Genomic DNA, 18,847 nt, shown 5'->3' on the forward strand with positions numbered 1-18,847 from the left:
CTGCAGTGGGTTTGATTCGCTTTGGTGTGAGGTTTGGCTTCCAGGGAGCTGGGCTGAGTTGTCTGTGTGCCTGTTCAGGTGTACTTCAGTTCTGAGAAGCAGGAGCAGCTGTAGGAACCCCACTGCACCGGATTCCTGTTTGCCAAAGATATATTCTTAAGCTGCTACAACCTTATTCAAGCAGACATTAAACACCTCTCCAGCTCTGGTGTTCCATGAGCTAATGAACTGGACACAGGCTAACCCATACTGGTGTTGGTGGAGGTCAGTCTGTGCCAGCTGGGGGTCAGATGGCAGCTGGGGAATCTGCTCTTCTCCCAGGGATAGGGGACGAGGGCAGGTTTCAGCCCGTGTTGCTGGGAATGCACAGCTCAGGGCAGTGACCTTGGCAGCCTTTGCTCTGCATTGCAAGAGCAAACTAAGAGTAACTAAGCAGCAATTCAAGATGACCAGGAGTTAAAATTCTCTGTTCATGCTGTCTCCCAGCCTCCTCGCAGCCCTCCTTCCACCTCTTGTAGCCCTCTGTTCCTTGTTAGTATCAGAGGCAAATAAACGGACACAGCAGAAAAGGACTAAAGCTTAGGTTGGGGAAAATATTCCAGTTGGCATGAATGGGCTTAATTCAGTGACCCACTTGGGCAGGAGAGCTGTTAGTTGACGTGATAGCAGGCTTTTACTTCATTTTTTTCTTGAGCCTTAAATAAATGGATGGGCTGTGGGGTGGTGTCAAACCAAGCGACTGTTTCTGGACAGTGGTGCCTGGGGCTGTGAGTGCCAGCAGGCGCTGTCTCAGCTGCGTTATTTAGATGGTGAGAGCACTGAACAAAACCCTGAATGATGTTTTTCCCCCAGAATGCTTTCTGCTGGAGCTCTCTTGGATCAAATATCCCATCTTCTCCTTATCCATCACATGTACAGGCGAATTTTGGCCTGGTAAAGCTCTGTGTTTCTCTGGCTTTTCGTTCCCTAATGAGCCTGGTCTGTGTGCAAGTGAGTGAGATCTGCCTTTGTTTATTGCTGTGGACATGTGTTTAAAAAGAGCCCAGCTGAGTTACCCTGAGCTGGAATTAACTAAATTGCTCGGCAGCGTCTCTGCGCTGCTTGGCCAGCCAAGGGGATCGGCACTTGGGTCTTAGGCAGGGTTGTGCAGGGCCAAGAAGAGAGGCTCAGGATGCAGGTACGCCTCTGCCTGACTTGTAAATGTGGTGAGAGGGTGAGAGGTGTCCCCAGGAGCCTCCTGGAAGAAGGGCTGAGCTCCTCGCCCTTCCCTGGGAACTTCACTGGGAAGATTGAACACGGCACCCGTTCCCTTGCACGGAGTGATGTGAGCAGTCTGCCTCTCTTTGCTCAGACCAAAAAGACTTCATTTCACTTTAGCTCCTTGTGCTGCAAGAAAGTAAGCCTGTCTGGTGCTGGATGGCGAGGCAGAGTCTCTCTCCGTGTGCACACTGCTTTGGTCTCTTTTCCCATCCCTCTTATTGCCTTAGGGGTCTGAAGAAGGGTACTGGAACATGGGAGGGGGCTGATCTCAGGCAGCCCCGAGTGTTTCCAACAGGATTTTGCCCGCAGTCCTTTTTACGACTCCCAGCGAAGGAGTTTCTCTCACCCCTGCTGTCAGTCTTGGTTTTCTGCTCATCACAAGCAGATCCCTTCTGGATCTCAGCTGACCTGAGAGGAACACGAGGTATTCAAATGCAGCAGATTTTCTGCATTATGGCTCTGGCACCATCTCTACATAAGCCAAGTGGGGCCGTACCTCGGGTGACCTGTCAGAGCAGAGCAGTCTCACGCCCTGCTTCCATTTTGCACACAGCTGCTTGGAAACCAACTTCAGCCTCTCTGCTGCAGAGGAAGCAAATGGTTTGGGACGTGCTCGAGTTGATGTATGAAATCACGGGCTGCTCCTGCCATGGGGAGGTGGTGTCGGTACTGCCAGTGTCGCAAAGGCAGCTGAAGGTCTGGAAGAGGCTGCTGGCAGGCTCCCAGCCAGCGCATCACAGCCACTCAGTGTCACGGGTTGAGCCCTTTGGATGCTCCACAGAATGGCTTGGGTTGGAAGGGGCCTCAAAGATCATCTCGTTCCAAGCCCCTGCCAGGGGCAGGGACACCTCTCACTCGATCAGGTTGCTCGTTGAAGGTCTTGTATATTTGGTAGTGCCTTCTTTTTGGGGAGAGGGTGTCTGTCTGCAGAAGGGTGCTCTTGCAGCCAAAGTCCCAACAGGACTAACCCGGGAAGATAACAGAAGTGTTAACTTCCACGGCAGATGCCATGCAGCATTTGTTTCTTAAGCTGTAGTGTTGTTTTCTTGCAGGCATTTGAAAGGAGACGGCACGCTGGAAAACTGGATGAACACCAGATTAACATTGTTTGCTTGAATTTTCCTCGGTATTGTTAGGTTCTTATTCCTATGGCCAGTGAGACTCCAGCTGCTTGAGAGGTTAATTTCTTTAGGGAATAACCCGTATTTTATCTCCATAGCGAGTCCTGTAATTGGTATTAAACGTAACATGCATACCGTGTGTGCACAGATGCTGAGCATGTGTTAATAATTTTTTTTTTTTTTTTAAAAAAAGGGCTTTAGTACAAGAACAAGATCTGCTTTGCCAGAACTGAGTATGCTCCGCAGTGTGCCCCTCTCAACCCCACACAGCTCTTCTCCTCCTCGCTTCTGCTTACTTTTCTGTAAAATGCTGACCAAGGTCACGGTTACCAAGCTTGAGATCTCCAGCTCTGAAGTGTTACTTGGTGATAGCAGCCACTAATGTGGGAGAAGCAAAATTTGCTCGGACAGCAAGTTGCAGGATGCTGAGAGCTGGCTTTGGTGCTCTCCCCTTGCAGCAGCATCCCAGCGGCTACGCTCCGTGCTGCCTACAGGCAGCTCTCCAGCTCCTCGTTTACTCCTGATGCAGTCCTACAAAGAGCACTGTAATAAGCCAGGGTCGTTTTGTCTTTTAAACCCTTTTGTGTGCTCATTTGCTCTGAAAATCCCAGGGCACGAGAGCTCTGCTGCCCGGCACACCGCGTGGCTCGCCGTGAGCCGAGCGTTCAACGGGAGCTGGGCGCCGTGGCAGGGAGCCAAAGGGGCTGGCTCCAAACTCGGAGGCAGAGCAGTAAATCTGTAGGAATGGACGGGCTTGGATTGTCTGTTATGTAAGGATTTTATTTAATACTCTACCCACTCATCTACAAGAGTATTATTGATTCAGGGCTGGCAGCTCATGAGATTGATTTATGTCCCAAATCGTAAGGCTGTTTGATAAACACTGGATATCCACGCTGTGATAGCCCCGGGGTCTGCAATACCTGCGCTGCTGTGATCGCCGTGGGCTGTTCTGCTGGAGCTGCTGCCCTGTGTGTAACCAGGTTGGATGTTGGAGCTGACCCCAGCTGTCTCCCCTGCACGATTCAGGGCTGCTAGTCCTGAAGTGTGATTTGGGGCTAGGAGCTGAGCACCATCTCGCCCTTTCCTGCAAGACATCCTGGGCTCCAGGCTTGGCAGCGAGAAATAAATCCTTGCTCCTCCAGTCCCGAGTGCCTGCTGATCCCAGCAGCTGGGGAGCAGAGGCTGCTGGTGTGATCCTTCCCAGTCCAACCTCTTTCAAGTGGAGAGGCCAAAGCTTGGTCTCAGTGAACGATGACCTGGCTCGTTCAGGTTGATTAGGGCCTCAGCAGTGTTTTATTCTGAAAACATGCTGCTAAGTTATTTCACCTGCTCAGAGCAGGGAGCCTCACTTGGCTGTGGAAGCCCAACAGCAGCCCCCAGTCTGCCCTGGGTGCCAAATTCTTCTGCTGGCTCTGCAAGTGGCTTGCCGTGTATAATCCTAAGAAAGTTGCTTCATTTCCCTTTTCCTGGAACTACAGCGTGAGCGTGGCTATGGTAGCTCAGGCCTAAAATCCATTTATGCAGCGAATGTGATGCTTCCCCAGGGCTCTCCTCCAGCCTCCCACAATGATCTGAGCGTCTCCTTTCATCCAGGCTGTTCTGGTTTGATGAGCTACAAAGGACATCTGTTAGGATTTCTGACAAAGGGCACATGGCCGTTGCTGGAGCAGTGCTGATATGGGAAAGGAGCTCTTCTGGTGGGTCGCTCATTCATGTCTTATTAAAGGCTATTCAGGCTGTTACCGTCGTAGGACTGCTAGGGCTTTGGGGAGTTGCTTTTTTACACTTCAGAAAACCAAAATGGTTAGTGCTTAATTTGATTTGCTGATGGAAATCATTCAGCGAGGCAAAGCATTAGCAGCAAGTGCTCCTGAAGCAGGTGGCCGCAGCACCAGCAGTGTGACCTGTCCTCCACCACCTTTGGCACAGCTGTCCTTGGTCTGGGCAGTGGTCCTGCTCTGCGAGCCTGCCTTGGCAGCCCAAAAACAGACAAGAGAAGGCAAGGAAGGTACTGAAAATGTCTGTGTGGGAGCCACAGCTGAGTCTGCAACAAGATACCTGCAGCCCCCCAGGAGCTCAGCCTGTGCACGCTCAGGCCTGCAGTTAAGAAGATGTCTTGAGCAGGATTAGCCCAGATCAAGCGTCCTGCCAGCAGCTCTGCTCTCAGCTCTGCTCAGCCCTACACCTGATCTTTGTTCAGTAAGTGCCCTGTGTGCCTCGCTGCCATGTTCCCGAGTGCATGCCCTCAGCCAGCTCCTTGAGCTTAACTCTTGGTTTGGGGAGCGAGGGAGGGGGGAGGCAGCAAATGTCTCGTTTCCACCTGTGAATTCTCACTCCGTGACGTGCGTGGCTGCTCAGAAAGCTCTGGCTGTGCTGCAGATGCAAGGCAGCCTGGTCGCTGAGCCATGGTGCTTGCAGTGTCAGTCCCTGGCTCCTCCCTCCCGTTATTTCTTGAAGCTCCAAATATCTCACGTCATGTTGCAGAAGTGATCGTAGCCCCTCCGGATCACATGAACACTTCAGCAGAGTCACTTCATTACAAAGCTACTGTTAAAATGCAAATAAACCCTGCTGGTGCAGTAACTCCAGCAGTGCTGGAGTTCATAAGTCAGGACAACTGCAAATCCACGTGGCCGCTCGAGCACTGTCATAGCAGGGTGGTTTTGGTGGGACGAAAAATGCCCTGCAGAAGGGCTTTGTATCGGGTGGCCGGGGCTCCGTGCTCATCCCCTGCTTATCACCTCAGACAGAGGCTCTGTGCTCTTTACCAAGAGGCGAGCCTGCCAGCTTTGGGCTCAGGATTGGGGTTTTATGGTGCTGCAAGCTCCCAACCCCAAGCTGCCCATCGGCTCTGGCAATCTGCTCTCGGGGCAGGCAGGATCACAGCCTCCCTCCCTCGGGAGGGGCTGCCCGGCCACCAGATGAATGGAAACGGTTAAGCAGAGCCCTTGGGAATTGGTTCAGCATCGCCTCACGCCTGACTAAGATCTGCTTCTTCCCTTCTGCCTCTCACTACAGATGGGAGAAGACGCTCGGTGGGTAATTGGTTCCTGTCCCCTCTGTCTTCCTCCTTCCCTCATACTCGTGCTGCTGCTACCATCTCTTCGCCTCTGGAGGCTGGAGGAAAGTTACCTCTGGGGTGTCTCAGGTGGACTGGGTGCTCGGGACCTGTAGTTTCTGAACCAGGTGCTGCGGGAGGGTGACAGGCAAGAAAAATGGGGAAAGAGGCTTGTGTGCTGCTGGGATGGGCAGCACGCCCCAGAGCTGGTGTGGAACATGCTGTATTTGTTATTTTCCCCCTTTAAATCTCTATGTAGACGTGTTGTCACTTCTTTCACTGCCCAGGCAGAGCCAGCTCTGCCCGCAGGGACGTGCTGAAGCTGCCCACCCCTTGGAGCTCGCTGTGCATCAGCATCACCCACCGGCAGCGCTCGGTCCTGAGCACAGGAGCCACGAGGGTGGCAGACCCCTGAGGAGCAGAGCTGGGCTGCAGCAGGTCAGATCCTGGCATTGCCAAGAGCTCTTCTTACCACGAAGCAAAGATGCTGGGTGCCATTTAGGGATGTAAGGAGGCTCGTGATAAATTCTGAGCCAACAAGTTTTTCTTCTGCTTGTAAAGCTGGAGACTCGACTCAGAGCAAGCAACAAATCCAGATTCTGCTCTTACCCCAGGGCCTGACAGCCAGGGAAAATGGAAGATAGACAGCTTGAGGAACCCCAGAGGTCCCTCCTCCCCTTGCTCGCAGCGAGCACGTGGAGATACCAGTGTAGAGGTTTCTTCCAGGCTGGATTCCTAACCTGCAGCCTCTTGTGAGGGTGTAGTAGGAAATGGTAGCACAGTTAACATCTGGCTCGATTATGCAGAATTATTCCCTCATTTCCATAATACCCTTTGTAAAATGCTTGCTGCTTGATAAACCAGTCTTCCTCCTGCCTCAAACAACAGTACCAGAAATCCTCCGTGCATACAGTCAGCTGGAAATGAACTGGATTATTTACAGTTTTTTTTTTCCTCTGGACTTCACTGCCTGTCAGCAGAAAGTGTGAAGTTCATCTGTGTGCAAGACTGTGAATAGAGATGAGGTGTAATAGATGCATTTATTACTCCTTAGTGAGCCAGTAACAAGGTGTAAATGATCTGATCTATTCATCTAAAAACATCTTGGCTGAAGAGCAGTCTGTAGAACAGAACTGTGCTCTGCCAGGCGGTCTCAGTCAGAGACCTGACGGTGTAATCAGTGCTATTTTATAGGCTCAGTATTAATTGGATTTGAATCTTCTGGCTGGCTTTCTCTGGTCTGATTGATCCTTCTTTTGACTTTGCAATCGCTCTATTCTCTGTCATCTGAGTAAGTAAAGAAAAACTGGACTCGTGCACTGCCCAGCAGGCAGCAAGGGGCTGGGGCTGTGTGCGGAGAGGCGGCTGTTGCAGATGGTGAGGGACCCCCTATAAAATTCCCCAGGACCTCAGGTAGGGATAAACTGAGACTCAGAGGGGAAAAAGGGAAAAAAAGCGATCTCACTTCTTCCTACATACATGTCATCAGGGCATGATCCATGTCTGAACATGACAAAAACCCGCGCTAGGCAAAAAGCACGGCGGTCTTCTGAGCAAGAGCCTAGGACACAGCCCTGGAGATGTCTCTGTAGTGAGCAACTGCTGCGGGTCTGTGCTTGCTCTCCTGGCTCTCAGTCACCTGTTGAGAGCCTTATAAATATTCACGGAGTGATGTTGTACCTGCCAGCAGCACTTGTAGCCAGGTTTGGCGTCTGCCCTGAGCACTGAAATCTCTCGAGTGCGTGGAACGGTGCGGATGTTTAAAAATGGGTTTTGTCATGGAGAAAGTGGTTCAGGTGCTTCACAAAGAGAGTTCCTGGTAGGACAGCTGCAGGATGCCCTGGGACACGGGCTTTGGGGAGGTTATAGTGTTCATGGAGGGTGTATGGGTGGGCGCAGCAGCTAGTCCAGTTACCTCCAGATGTGTCTGTAGCTCGGCAGAGACCATTACCAAAACACCCAGTGCGCTGCCAGCTCTCCACTATTCGAGTGGCCCATTAGGTTAGGAAGCTGCTTTTGCCTTCTCCAAGGGAGGGGCAGCAGTCTTCAAAGGGAAAACAAAGCTCATCTAAACGGGCTTTGGTGAGAGCAGCTACCTTCCCTTCCCTTTGTTCCTGCTCATTGAGAAGGAGCAGCGTGGCAGCATGGCACAGCGCCTTGTGGTTTTGCCGTCCTTCAGAGCTGTTCCCTCGAAAACTAAAGCGCTCAGGAAGCGAGCTTCCTGTCAGGTTTATTTTTATTCCCTTTCACAGTTACCCCACTGGGTTTTGCAGAGCTGCTCGGGCCCGCTGGCAGCCAACATTGTGGGCTGAAGGAGAAGCACTGATGCATGAAACGTGGCGGATTGCGCAGGCTGTGGGGCAGGTGACAGGCGCACGAGGGAGCGAGGTTTGGGGTTTTATTAACCTGACAAAGGCTCCTTTCTGCAAATAGGTGCAGGGGGTACTTCTCCAAACAGCTCTGCTCATAAAATAGCTAAAAAAAAAAGCCCCTCTGTTCCCTGTGCTTTCCCATCATTGCATTTCTGTCTGTCCTGTACGTGGCCAGCAAGGGAGACGTGCTCGCAGCGGTGCAGCCGAGTGAGCTCTTCCCTGGCCCTCTGACCCTCGGCTTAAATGAACTCGGTCTTTCTCTCCTCTCTCTCCTTCTCTCTTTCAGCTTGGCAGTGACCTTGGCGGGGGCATTGGAGGAAGTCCGGCAGTAAGTGCCATTCCGTTTTTTTCCCCACCTTAAAAAGCTGCTCAGAGCTCGGGGTTTTTAAACACAGCCTTGCCCATTATGTGCGGGAAGATGCTCAAATCCCTGGAGAGGTTCGAAAATGGACGACTGGAGCCAAAACCCAAAGGTCCCAACCTGTGTTGCTTTGAGTCAAGCTGTCACCTGGGCTCTCCTAAGAGCAGCCAGGGCCAGAGCTGTTGACTCTGCTTAGCTCTTCTCTCTCAGAGCTTTTCATTTGAGCACCAGCATTAACATTTCAGTACCACGTGCAACTGCTTTGGCAGCTGAAAGGCCAAAGGTGCTAACCTGTGTGCTGGTAACCCAAAGCCAGTGTCACCAGGGGCTTGTCAGAACTGAATAGCTTTTCTCCTCCCAAAAAGCCACGTACAACTTATCCTGGTATTCTGGATCCTGCAGAGGTGCTCTGAGCTTTCCTACTAAGCACAGTCAGCGCTGCGCTCTGCCTGCCCCTGGCTTCCTTTTCTGTGCCTGTGCTCTGAGAGCATCCTAGTACCTCGAGCGCTTGCCCAGGATATGGGAGACTTTCAGGCTGCTTCAAAGCACCCTTGGCTTCAAATGCGTACCAGCTTCTTTCAGGAAAGCATTGGAAAATGATGCAAAATGGTTTGGAGACACAGCAGGCAGGAGGGAGTGTGCCTCCAACCCATGGTCAAAAGCAAGCTCCCAGAGAAAGCTCCAGTCCCTCCTCCTAGCACTGCGTAGCCAGTAATTCAATGAGAAAAGCATACTCAGTTCTGGAAGGAGGGCCCTTGAAACACTTCTTGTGGCTGCAGTCATTCTCTCTACTCCTTTCCCTGTGACTCTTGCATTCCTGTCTAACTTCGGCATGAGGGCAGAGGAGAGCCTGTGGCACGGTTTGCCTGTAGCCCCCAGGCAGCACGCTCCAGAACATGGGAGATGCTTACTCTGCAGAGATCACACCTCCAAAGTCAGGTTTCTGCTTCCCTGGGCCAGCATAAACCCACCACCCAGTTCCATAAAACCACCACTGCTCCCTGTCCGAGGGGTTGGATGTAAAACGCCCCATCTCAGGTAGGTTCCCGAGCACAGAATAGTGGTGAGATCTCAGCCCCAGCACCAGTATTTCCTGCTGCCTGCCTCGGTCGTTCTGCCTGTTCTGGGCTGCTGACTGGTGAATCCTAGCCTCAAGCACTTAATTCCTCCTGCTCACAGTAAGACAACTTGGAAGCATAAATTGGGTGGGACTGTTCCCCTAGGAGCTGGACACCTGAGGCTTAATGCCCCAAGTTTGGTGTCCTCCGAAGACCAGGGGGAAGGATTGCCCTTGTTGCAGAAATGTTGTCCTCAGGCAACAGAGCTCTTGCTTTGGGTGGGAGTACACGATACAGTTTTGCCTCCCTTGCTATCTCTGGATATGCAAAATCTTGCAGATTCCTGAAGACTGGTACAATTGAGGGAAGATTTGAAGCATCTTGTCTTTTCCCCGGGCTTACATAGGGTAGCTCCAGAAAGCACACTGTCTTTTTAGGAAGGAGCAATGGAGAAGAAAGATTCCTCTATGGTGGGAATAGATTACTGAAACTATAAAAATGATGCGAAAGCTATTGCATGGTTGAGGTGACAGCCGAGTATAGGGATTAGTTGCCAAGAGCTTTCGAATTCAAATGCATTATTTAGCACTATTGGTAATTCTGCAGGGAAGCTGCAAACGGCTTTAAAATATTTAGGATTTTGCCCAAGTTCATGCTTTATTTAACAAATAGCGTTCTTCATATGAGATACTAATCGGTGCCTGTTCTTTTTAACCCCTCCAGGTGGGGCAGACCTACATTCCCTCTTCTGTGCCAGCCACCTTTGCCCCTTCGCCCACCCCAGCGGTGGTGAGCAGTGGACTCAACGATCTCTTCGAACTCTCGTCTGGTATAGGCATGGCTCCCGGAGGATATGTGGCTCCAAAGTCTGTACGTAAGGGAAAAGAACAACCTCAGTATGTTGCCATACCTTGGGCTACAGGGACTGAAACTGCTCACATGTCCCCTCTGTTGTTGGTCTCAGGTGCTGTCGGGGCATCTTTGTTCAATTCTTTTGCGTTATGTTTGCCTAGGTTTTTCCTGGACAGAGTAAGTGGTTTGTAAGAGACAGTAACATCCTTCTGGTTTGTTATTCTTTGTTGTTATTTTTGATTTAGTTTTCTTTAGCAGCTCCTTCATGTTTCATGTGACAATGTTACTGTAAAGAATAGCATATAGCAGCTGTGCAAATTTCAATTTTATCGGACAGGTGTTTTTGGAGACCTACTCTCTCAACATGCTTCCCCAGGACACTGAGGGCAGGATACCATTAGCTACAGTTTTCCTGGAAGACTCATTTATTTGAAGGAATCGAACATGACGCTGAAGATAAGCTCGTGCTTGGGATGAGCACTCCACAATGTCATGCAGATAAATGCTCTGTTAGTGACAGAGGTCTGCAGCGTTCATTAGATACCCAGTGTGTGATTTTGGTAACAGGCTGTAGAGCAACCACAGGGAGTTCAGGGTTAGCTTTCCATGCCTCAAAGGGAATAAACAAAAATTTGCACTCTTATTAAATCGTCAATGGGCATATAAACTAAAATCAGCCAGAGATCCTAGATTTCATAGGATACTGCAAAGCATACTCAAAACTTCTGGTCTGTGGCTGCTTGATTATGTACTGTATAAGACCAAGGACAAAAGAACCCACTAATTCTGAGCTAAGTACTTCTATCTGAACCACTCAAATTTGATATTTTTTTTCCCCACAAATATTATTTGGGAATCCAGAATACAAACAGCTAATAGTATTGGCCCTGTGGTTTTATTTGGTACAACTTTAGTACTGTCCTGCCTCTAATAGCCCAACAAATCCTTGGAGAAGCCCCTCTGTTGGTAGACACGGTAAGTCTCCTGTTAGTGTGATGGACACAAGCTTTCAGTGTTTCTTGTGCACGCCAATGTTAAAATATATTTAAATTCCTACGTGAATACTTTGAACAAATATACATTAGGAGCAGCAAGCTAATGTCTTGTTGGTGAGCTTGATCCTTTCAGCACCCCACATTGTATCTTCCTTGTAGTTTCTTTAGCATCTGTGGGCTTAATGTGCCGAGGTAGCAGGATTTCCTAACTGAAGACTTTCCTGTTAGGAAAACTGTGCTTGTTTGTCTCCAGGCTACACTTCTCATGCTGAGTGAGATCTCTGGTGTTCCAGGTTTGGCTGCCTGCAGTGAAAGCTAAAGGATTGGAGATCTCTGGCACGTTCAGTCACAGGCAGGGACACATCTACATGGAGATGAACTTCACCAACAAGGCTTTGCAGCACATGACCGACTTTGCCATTCAGTTCAACAAGAACAGGTAAGAAAGCAATAGACTTTGTCTGCGATCTTAAAAAGCTTGAAGGTCCTATGACAAGAGTCTGTCTGCACTGCTAGATACTGCTACCTTTTACGTGGGTGTGTGATACAGCCTGAACCCATCACACCACAGTTCTGTGAGAGAGATGAAAACACGAACTGATAAATCCATGACGTTTTTCAGTTGTCCTGGTACTGCAGCCTTCCTCCATTGAGGAAACAGGCAGGAGATGGTCCCATCATTCTCCTGGCTTTGAAGCAGCATCTTCCCCATTTCATCTCTGCAGAGTTTTAAAGCCACCTCTTGAGTTGTTAGGCAGGTTAGTGGTTTTATAGCCAGTAAGTGCCCTAAGGAAAGTGAGAGCATAAACAGGAAAGCATTTGAGCTGCACAAGTACTAATCCCAAATGACTTTACCTCCTGACTTAATTGCTGTGCTGCCCCTCAAACTGTCTGGAAGTACAGGTCTCATTAATAAAGCTATTTGTCAATGAAAAAGTTGCAAGGTAAGTGCCTACGGCACATGTTTTCCCAGTAATTGGCAGCCAAATGACTTTGTCAGAAGGAACAGCCACTTCAGTGTTTAGAATATACAAATTGTTCTCAGAAACACATCCTAGCCAAGAGATGTGACATGGCAGTGTAACCCGTGTCTTCCCATAAGTATCCTTCCCAGTCACAGAGCACGTAGCATGCTTTGTCGTGAATTGTTGTGAGCAGTGCATCGAGGATTGGGCTGATTTTTATCAAGGCTGTAAGGAGTATCTTGTGACTGAAGTGCCTCACTGATTTCTTAAGATCCCTTCACAGGAAAAGGGTTCTCTGTAAGAAAAGTCCACTGAAACCATCTCTTCAATATCACTGTTAGCCTTGCAAATTTGGGATTTCTTGGGACGAATAATATTTACTTACAAAAGACATTATGCTACGTAACTCTTAGTAAATGTTCTCCCTGGACTGCTATATTTTCTGGAGAGTTTTTGTTAAGCTGCTATATGCAAATGTTTCATGCAAATTGGTCTGGGGGAAAAAAGGCATTTTGTGTTTGATTTTTTTCCCCATACATCAAGCTGTGTTCTAACCACACCTACATGGTGCTTCTCAAGGATATCAGTTTAAATACTGTACGGTGAAACAGCAGGTCCTCCTTTTGCAGCATATCAGCACATGCTTTGTATATAATCTACTACTATTTACTCTTCTACAAATACTTTTCTTGTGTCACCATTTTCCACTGTGTCTGTGTTGGAAAGAGCTGCGGTGAGCTGGCTCTGGGTTTAAACGTTAAGGCTTGTGGTTGGGAAGTTTCTGTTCCTGATGCTACTAATCACCTTCACTGCAGTCTTGGGATAAAGCATGGGGGGAAAAAAAAAAGCTAGAGCTCTAGTGTGCCATAATATCAAGGCCACTTAGGAAAATACAACTTTCTTTCCCCTCAGAGAATGAGGAAAAACACCAGGGCTTTTGTCCCCCAAGGTGAAACAGCTGCAGAAAGCAAATCACATGGCTAGGCCCTTGCTGACAGTTCTCTTTTCAGCTCCAAAGAGCTGAAAACAGGAGAACCAAGAATGGTGCATCTGCTGGTTTCAGAAAGAGTGACACAACCAGTACACGTGCAGCTGGCTTTGTGCAAAGACACAATCAGTTTTCAGTGCCTGAAATAAAAATCCACACCTATACATCTTTGTTCCTATAAGTGCTCTCTCACCTCTGAGTTAATGTGAGTGCTGCTAAAGAGAAACACGATCAGAAGTAGGCACCCAAAGTATCTCATGCATCTGCACTTCCACGTGCTTTTGAAAAGAAGCCCTGACATTGTGCAGAAGTGTTAAGCTAGATGTTAGCTACTTTACCTCTTCTCTACATTAAGCAGAGGTGCCTGTGGAATTAAGTGCCACTTGGACTGAAGAGGCAAGCAAACATTTGCTTTGCTGTGGTGTGTGTCCCCAGCTGAAGAAGTCTCAAACTAAGCAATAAAGCCAGGATTAAGTCCAGGCACTGCCACTGGGGACCAGACAGCCGGCTCATTGATTTATTTGTTCTGCAGTGCTCTGTTACAAACCACATATTCCTCCTTGCTTATGTATTTGTTTCTGTAGCAGCTTCAGTTCCTTCTTCCATAGCTCCCAGTAATAAACAGCCACACGGTGTGTGATGTACTCCACTGCAGCTCTCTTAAGAGTGAGCCCAGAGGCCTGAGCCTGCCTCCTCATTCTCCTAAGTTCAGATGCCGCTCCTTGCTGTGCGGGCTGCTGCTCAGCACACAGTCTGTTGTCATGCAACTGATTGAACTGTTCCCAGATGCTGATCCCCTGAGCAGGATGTGCACACTGTCAGGGAGACCGCCCTGGTTCACTTTTCTCTGCTTTGTCCTGCTTTGAGTATCTGCTGTGGTGCAGTGAGCTGTGTTCCTTTTCCTGGAGTAACAGCAGGGGCAGCCTAGGAGAGGACAGGTGAGCCAGCTTGTGCTTGGCAAAAAGGTGTAGAGGTGTTGGGACAGCATCTCTGGCTTTGGTTTCCCATAGAGTCAAGCTGGGGCTCCCAAAAATGCAGTACTGCTGTCATCACCTCTGCTTTTCTCTTGCCCAGCTTCGGAGTCATCCCAAGCACCCCGTTGGCCATTCACACACCTCTGATGCCAAACCAAAGCATTGATGTCTCCCTGCCCCTCAATACCCTGGGACCAGTCATGAAAATGGAGCCTCTGAACAACCTCCAGGTAAGAATTGCCCCTCCAGGGCTGGGGGAAGATCAGCTACTCGGTCTGGTTTGTTTATCCCAACACAATGTGGTAAGACTCTAATAACAAAATCCTATGAATATAGGGTAACCAGGCAAAGCCAGAAGGTTATACAGATGTGGGCTGTGAGTCTGGCCAAAACTTCTTCCTGTTCCTTCCTCTGAAGCAGATTCCTTGAATTTTGTTACTCGCCTTTTCAAATACTTCAAAGCCAGTGCTTATATCTGTGTAAGGTCTCTGCTCCAGCAACACATTTGTGTTAACACGTCATGAGGTTTGGTTGGGCTTATGAACTGGAGCTGGTGTGAACAGAGCGAGCACGTCCCTGTGGTGGAGCAGGCAGCGAGAAATACCAGCAAGGATTGAGGCAATTAAAGGAGTTGCAGGAAGGATGGAAACTGCCATGTGATCAGTATTTCTCTAGTGCTCTTCACTTCCAGGTGCTCTACAAAGGCATCGACATGTCCTTGCCTCCAGATAGATGAAGCCAAAGCAAACAAGATGTGTCCTATGAAAGGCAGGGCAGAAGTGACATAAGCAGTGAATGTCTCAATAACGAGGCTGTTGCGTGCACACCAGGGACAGTATTCCATAAAACAAGCTTATTGTCAGGTGGGGCTGCTGCAGGCAAGACAGACCAGGGAGTTATTCCCCATGTTTGGACCTGGGGCTGTCTGCATCAGTACTGGCATGCCTCAAGGGCTGTGGTCCTCACCTGGAAGGATCCTGTCCCCATTGCTGTCACCTGCAGCTGTCCTGGGCTCCGTGACTGTCCCTGCTCTGTGTAGCTGGGCCCTCCAAGATGCTTTTCCCAGTATCCAGTCAACGTGCACTGCAGCACGTCTCACTTGCCTCATGCCTCCAGGAGAAGGGAACTAGGCTGGGTTCCTGTAACGTAGCAGTCCATAGAGGGGAATATTTTGAAGCAGCTCATTCTCTTTTTAGATTGAGAGTGCAATGAAAGTTACTATTTATTCTGCCTGAGCAACTGTTTTTTTTCCCCTACTCTTGACTTCCATTCTGGGGCTTATGACTTATTGATGAGTCTTTGGGCAAACAGCTTGAAATAGCTTCTCTGGCGCTCAAACGAGCAGTCCTACACTCAACTCTGAGCTCAGTCATGCGACTGGGGGAGCATGCGGACAGGGAGGGAATTACATGTGCTTCCTTCCACTGGGCTCTTCTGCCTTGTAGAAAATCTGGATTCCCTTTGCATCCATGTCACGAGGACGTGTTGCATCACTGCCTCTGGGTCAGCTGGTGTGAACTCCACCACTTGCTCTGAAGGGAGCAGAAGTCGTCTAGATGATGTGATGTGCCTCCATAACACGAGAGACCCTCTCAACGAGGCATTCTCAAGTTGCTGCTTCCTTTGATCAGGAAGGAAGCGAAGTATTTGGGTTATTAAATCTCTAAAGGAATCAGAACGCAGTTTCTTGTAGCTTCTGCTGCTAGAACAAAGCGAAGAGAAAACATGCGAGGAAACCTCCAGCTACCTTATATTGAGACAGCAGAGCATTCATTAGTGCCAGACTTAGCTGCTAATTTGCTAGCGCTCTCATTGCCATAGAAGTTGGCTGCCCTTTTACAATTAGGGAAGCTGCCATATGGAGTAATAGTATATTTCTCTGCAAAGAGTTGAATCATGATAGCAGATGCCAAGTTAAAAAGAGCACTCCCCTTACTTTCCTGACAGCAGTGGGTTTGATGGAGATCTGTCATTGCCCTGACAGCCAAGGCTCTGGGTTTGTTTTGTGAGTTCATGTAAAAATGATCTGTCTCGAAACATTCAGAAATCATTTTGGTGACCTACTTAGGGAACAATTTATAGCACAATATAGGAGTAGAGAATACAAATGTCCCTGTATTCATTGAAGAACCAAAACACTCATCAAGCTGAATTTGCTTAATGCAGTTTTTCTGAGCTGGGGAACGTTGAAGTAGATTCAGGGCTGGTTTGAACCTGAGGACCTCCTGTTCATCTCCTATTCTGGCAGGGCCTTTTCTGTTTTAGTAACAAGAAAAATAAGTCCTCAAGTAACCAAACGGATAGCTTTCAACTTTTTGTCATGTTAATTAAGAACTTCAAAGGCTAGTTGTACATTCCTTAGGCAACTATTTCGGAAGTAATGAACTCAAGTCTTGTTCAGGTTATTTTTATTACCATTTCTAATCTTTCACCCGGTACAGCTGGCTTAATCTTAACACTTGTAATTATGGGAAGGTACTAAAATATTTGACAAGTTAACAAAAAGCCCTTTTTACAAGAAGATGAAAGCTGAAATATTTTCAGGAGTTTACGTAGGTAAAATATAACTACGGTTCCCAACTAGACAGTCATCTGATGCCAGTTGTCTTGCATCCTGTGCTAACGATGAGCAGACTGCTCCCTCCCATCCCAACACAGCGATGCTAATTTTCTTGACCCGTTGAGATTCAGGTTCGACACCCAGTCAAGCAATGATTTATTCAAAGGATAAGGCCAAAGTTGTACCGGGCACAGCACTGTAGGGCTGAATTCTCAAAGAGGAAAAAGGGGTTCTGAAATTGGATTTTGCATTGGTGAGGAACTGTAATTCTTTCCGGATGGTTCTTGGTCTTAAGGCAAAATTTGGAATAAGAAGATGCCTGGAATTAGAGCCCTCCTATGCTACCATTGTTCCTAATAAATGGCCTTTCAAGGGCTGTGAAATGCTATGAAATCAGAATACTCTGTTTGTTCATCTGCGTACACAAAAATTGCTCCCATAACCGTGGGAAAGGGTGAAGTGGAGCCAGCCTGCTGAGTTTCTGAACCAAGCCTGACTGTCATGTCACAAGGCTGATAATCTCTTTTGTGAGATGGTAACTACTTGCAGGAGTCGATACAATCAAAAACAAGCTGCGGGGACTCCCGGAGCTGTAGAGAGGCTGAGCCTGGAGCATTGCTGTTCTCTGGGGATAAACATTCAAAATTGACAATCAGCGCGTTGCCTTCCCCAGTGTTACCTGCTGTCAGCTACCAGGGCTGGTAGTTGCAGCTACTAAACACACAGCTGAAAGAAGCACAGCTTCAGTTTTCCAAAACGCCCATAAAATGTTTTGGACTGGACTGGCAGGCACAGAAAGGGATGATCTGCCAGCTGCATTTCTTCCTGGAAAGTGACACTTGGAAATGGAGACTTCTCCCTTGCCGCGAAGCAGTGTGAGGTGCAGAACGTTTGTATTTCTTCCAGTGACTTTGGCAAAGCGTTGTTTCCGTAAAGGCAGATGAAGGTACAACTTTTCTCAATGAGAAAAGATCAGCCAGGCTAACACACCGGATCGTACCTACCCTTCCAGGCTCAGCTCTGCTCTAACTCCTCACCTGCGCTCCTCCCCACCGCGGTTTCTCACTGGCAGTGCAGGGTTGTCGGAGCTCTTGTTCAGGAGAAGTGTTAATGCATCCTGGGTCACAAATGCAGAGCCCTCAGCACTTGGCAACAGATTTCACGGTATCACCTCTCCACGAAAACAAGGCTGAGAACTGGCATGAGCAGCGAGTCCAGGCAGATGTCATTGCCTTTGGAGCCCACTCGATAAATGGCACGGTACTGGCCTGTGTGAGCTGTGTCAGGCTCACGGGACCAACCATCAACAGCCTTGGGTAGTTAAAAGTGGAAGGTGGTTTTTTGGGTTTGTTACCTGGATTATTTTTTTTTCAACAGCCTTTACAAATGAGAGTTTTATTCCAGCATAGAGGAGAAACCCCAGCAGGCTCTCCGAAGTAACACTCACATCATGGCTCGACATCTGCGGCTGGCTCCTAGCTCAGCTGTGCGAAGCTGTTGGTTGCTGAATGAGGACGGGTCTGGCACATGGTGCAGCACGTTTTACCAAATGTGTGTTTTGAATTTCTCATCCAGCCAGGCGAATGTGAGCGTGCAGCCCTCCCCCAGTAACTCGCTGTTCTGACCATTGACGTAAGCGATGTGCCTGCAGCCGGCCAAGGGCGCAGCACCCAGCCTGGCCCTGCACGCACAGCTCCGCTGCCCAGGCTTGGGACTTGTGCCTGTAGGTACAGCATGAGGCTGGCAGCGCCTGTCAGGCGCCTATAGATCCTGAGAAGCCGACCTGTCAAAGAGAATGAAGCAAAACAGTGAGCACTCCCTGGAGGCATCTGACAGCCAGAGCAGCAGACTGTCACAGAATAGACCATGACCTTGTACTGGCAGAGGTAAAAAAAAAAAAAAAGACTCTGCAGAGTAGAGTTCTCACTTTAACAGTTTGGCTGTTACCAGGCTCTAAAGCAAAACCAAACTCGAAGTAAATCCTTAATTTAGTGTAGGTGCTAATGGGATTCCAAGTGGGTATGTTGTGTACTTGCTGCTGATGGGAAGCATCTGTGTTGCTTTCAGACTTGACTTTGAAAGTTGGTTCTTACGCTCAAGTCTGGGATTTAAAGCGTCAGAAACCCATGCTATTGAAGAAAATAACTTAGCGTTGTTCCTTTGAGGTATCTCTTCCCCAAAATACCGTATGTTGGCCATCAGAGCGTTGCACTACAAGGAAGGACGCCAGAAGGGTAGGGGGATCATGCTGCAAGGTGAGCAAATATATTCCATAGGTTA

At 48.8% G+C, this 18,847-nt stretch overlaps 1 protein-coding gene across 5 annotated transcripts in view; it reads left to right on the forward strand.

Annotated features, from left to right (window-relative positions):
* AP2B1 (adaptor related protein complex 2 subunit beta 1) overlaps positions 1-18,847 on the forward strand; it is a 79,479-nt gene that overhangs the window by 47,329 nt on the left and 13,303 nt on the right. For 3 of the 5 annotated variants that reach the window (XM_005010640.6, XM_038165616.2, XM_005010638.5), the window contains 4 exons: positions 8,101-8,142; positions 9,957-10,103; positions 11,374-11,519; positions 14,108-14,237. In XM_005010640.6, coding sequence (XP_005010697.1) covers positions 8,101-8,142; positions 9,957-10,103; positions 11,374-11,519; positions 14,108-14,237 — 465 coding nt within the window. The remainder of the gene's footprint in view (positions 1-8,100; positions 8,143-9,956; positions 10,104-11,373; positions 11,520-14,107; positions 14,238-18,847) is intronic. The other 2 variants (XM_072025964.1, XM_038165617.2) reach the window with 1 other exon arrangement.

The sequence above is a fragment of the Anas platyrhynchos genome, chromosome 20 (genome assembly GCF_047663525.1).
Source record: "Anas platyrhynchos isolate ZD024472 breed Pekin duck chromosome 20, IASCAAS_PekinDuck_T2T, whole genome shotgun sequence".
Classification (NCBI taxonomy): domain Eukaryota; kingdom Metazoa; phylum Chordata; class Aves; order Anseriformes; family Anatidae; genus Anas; species Anas platyrhynchos.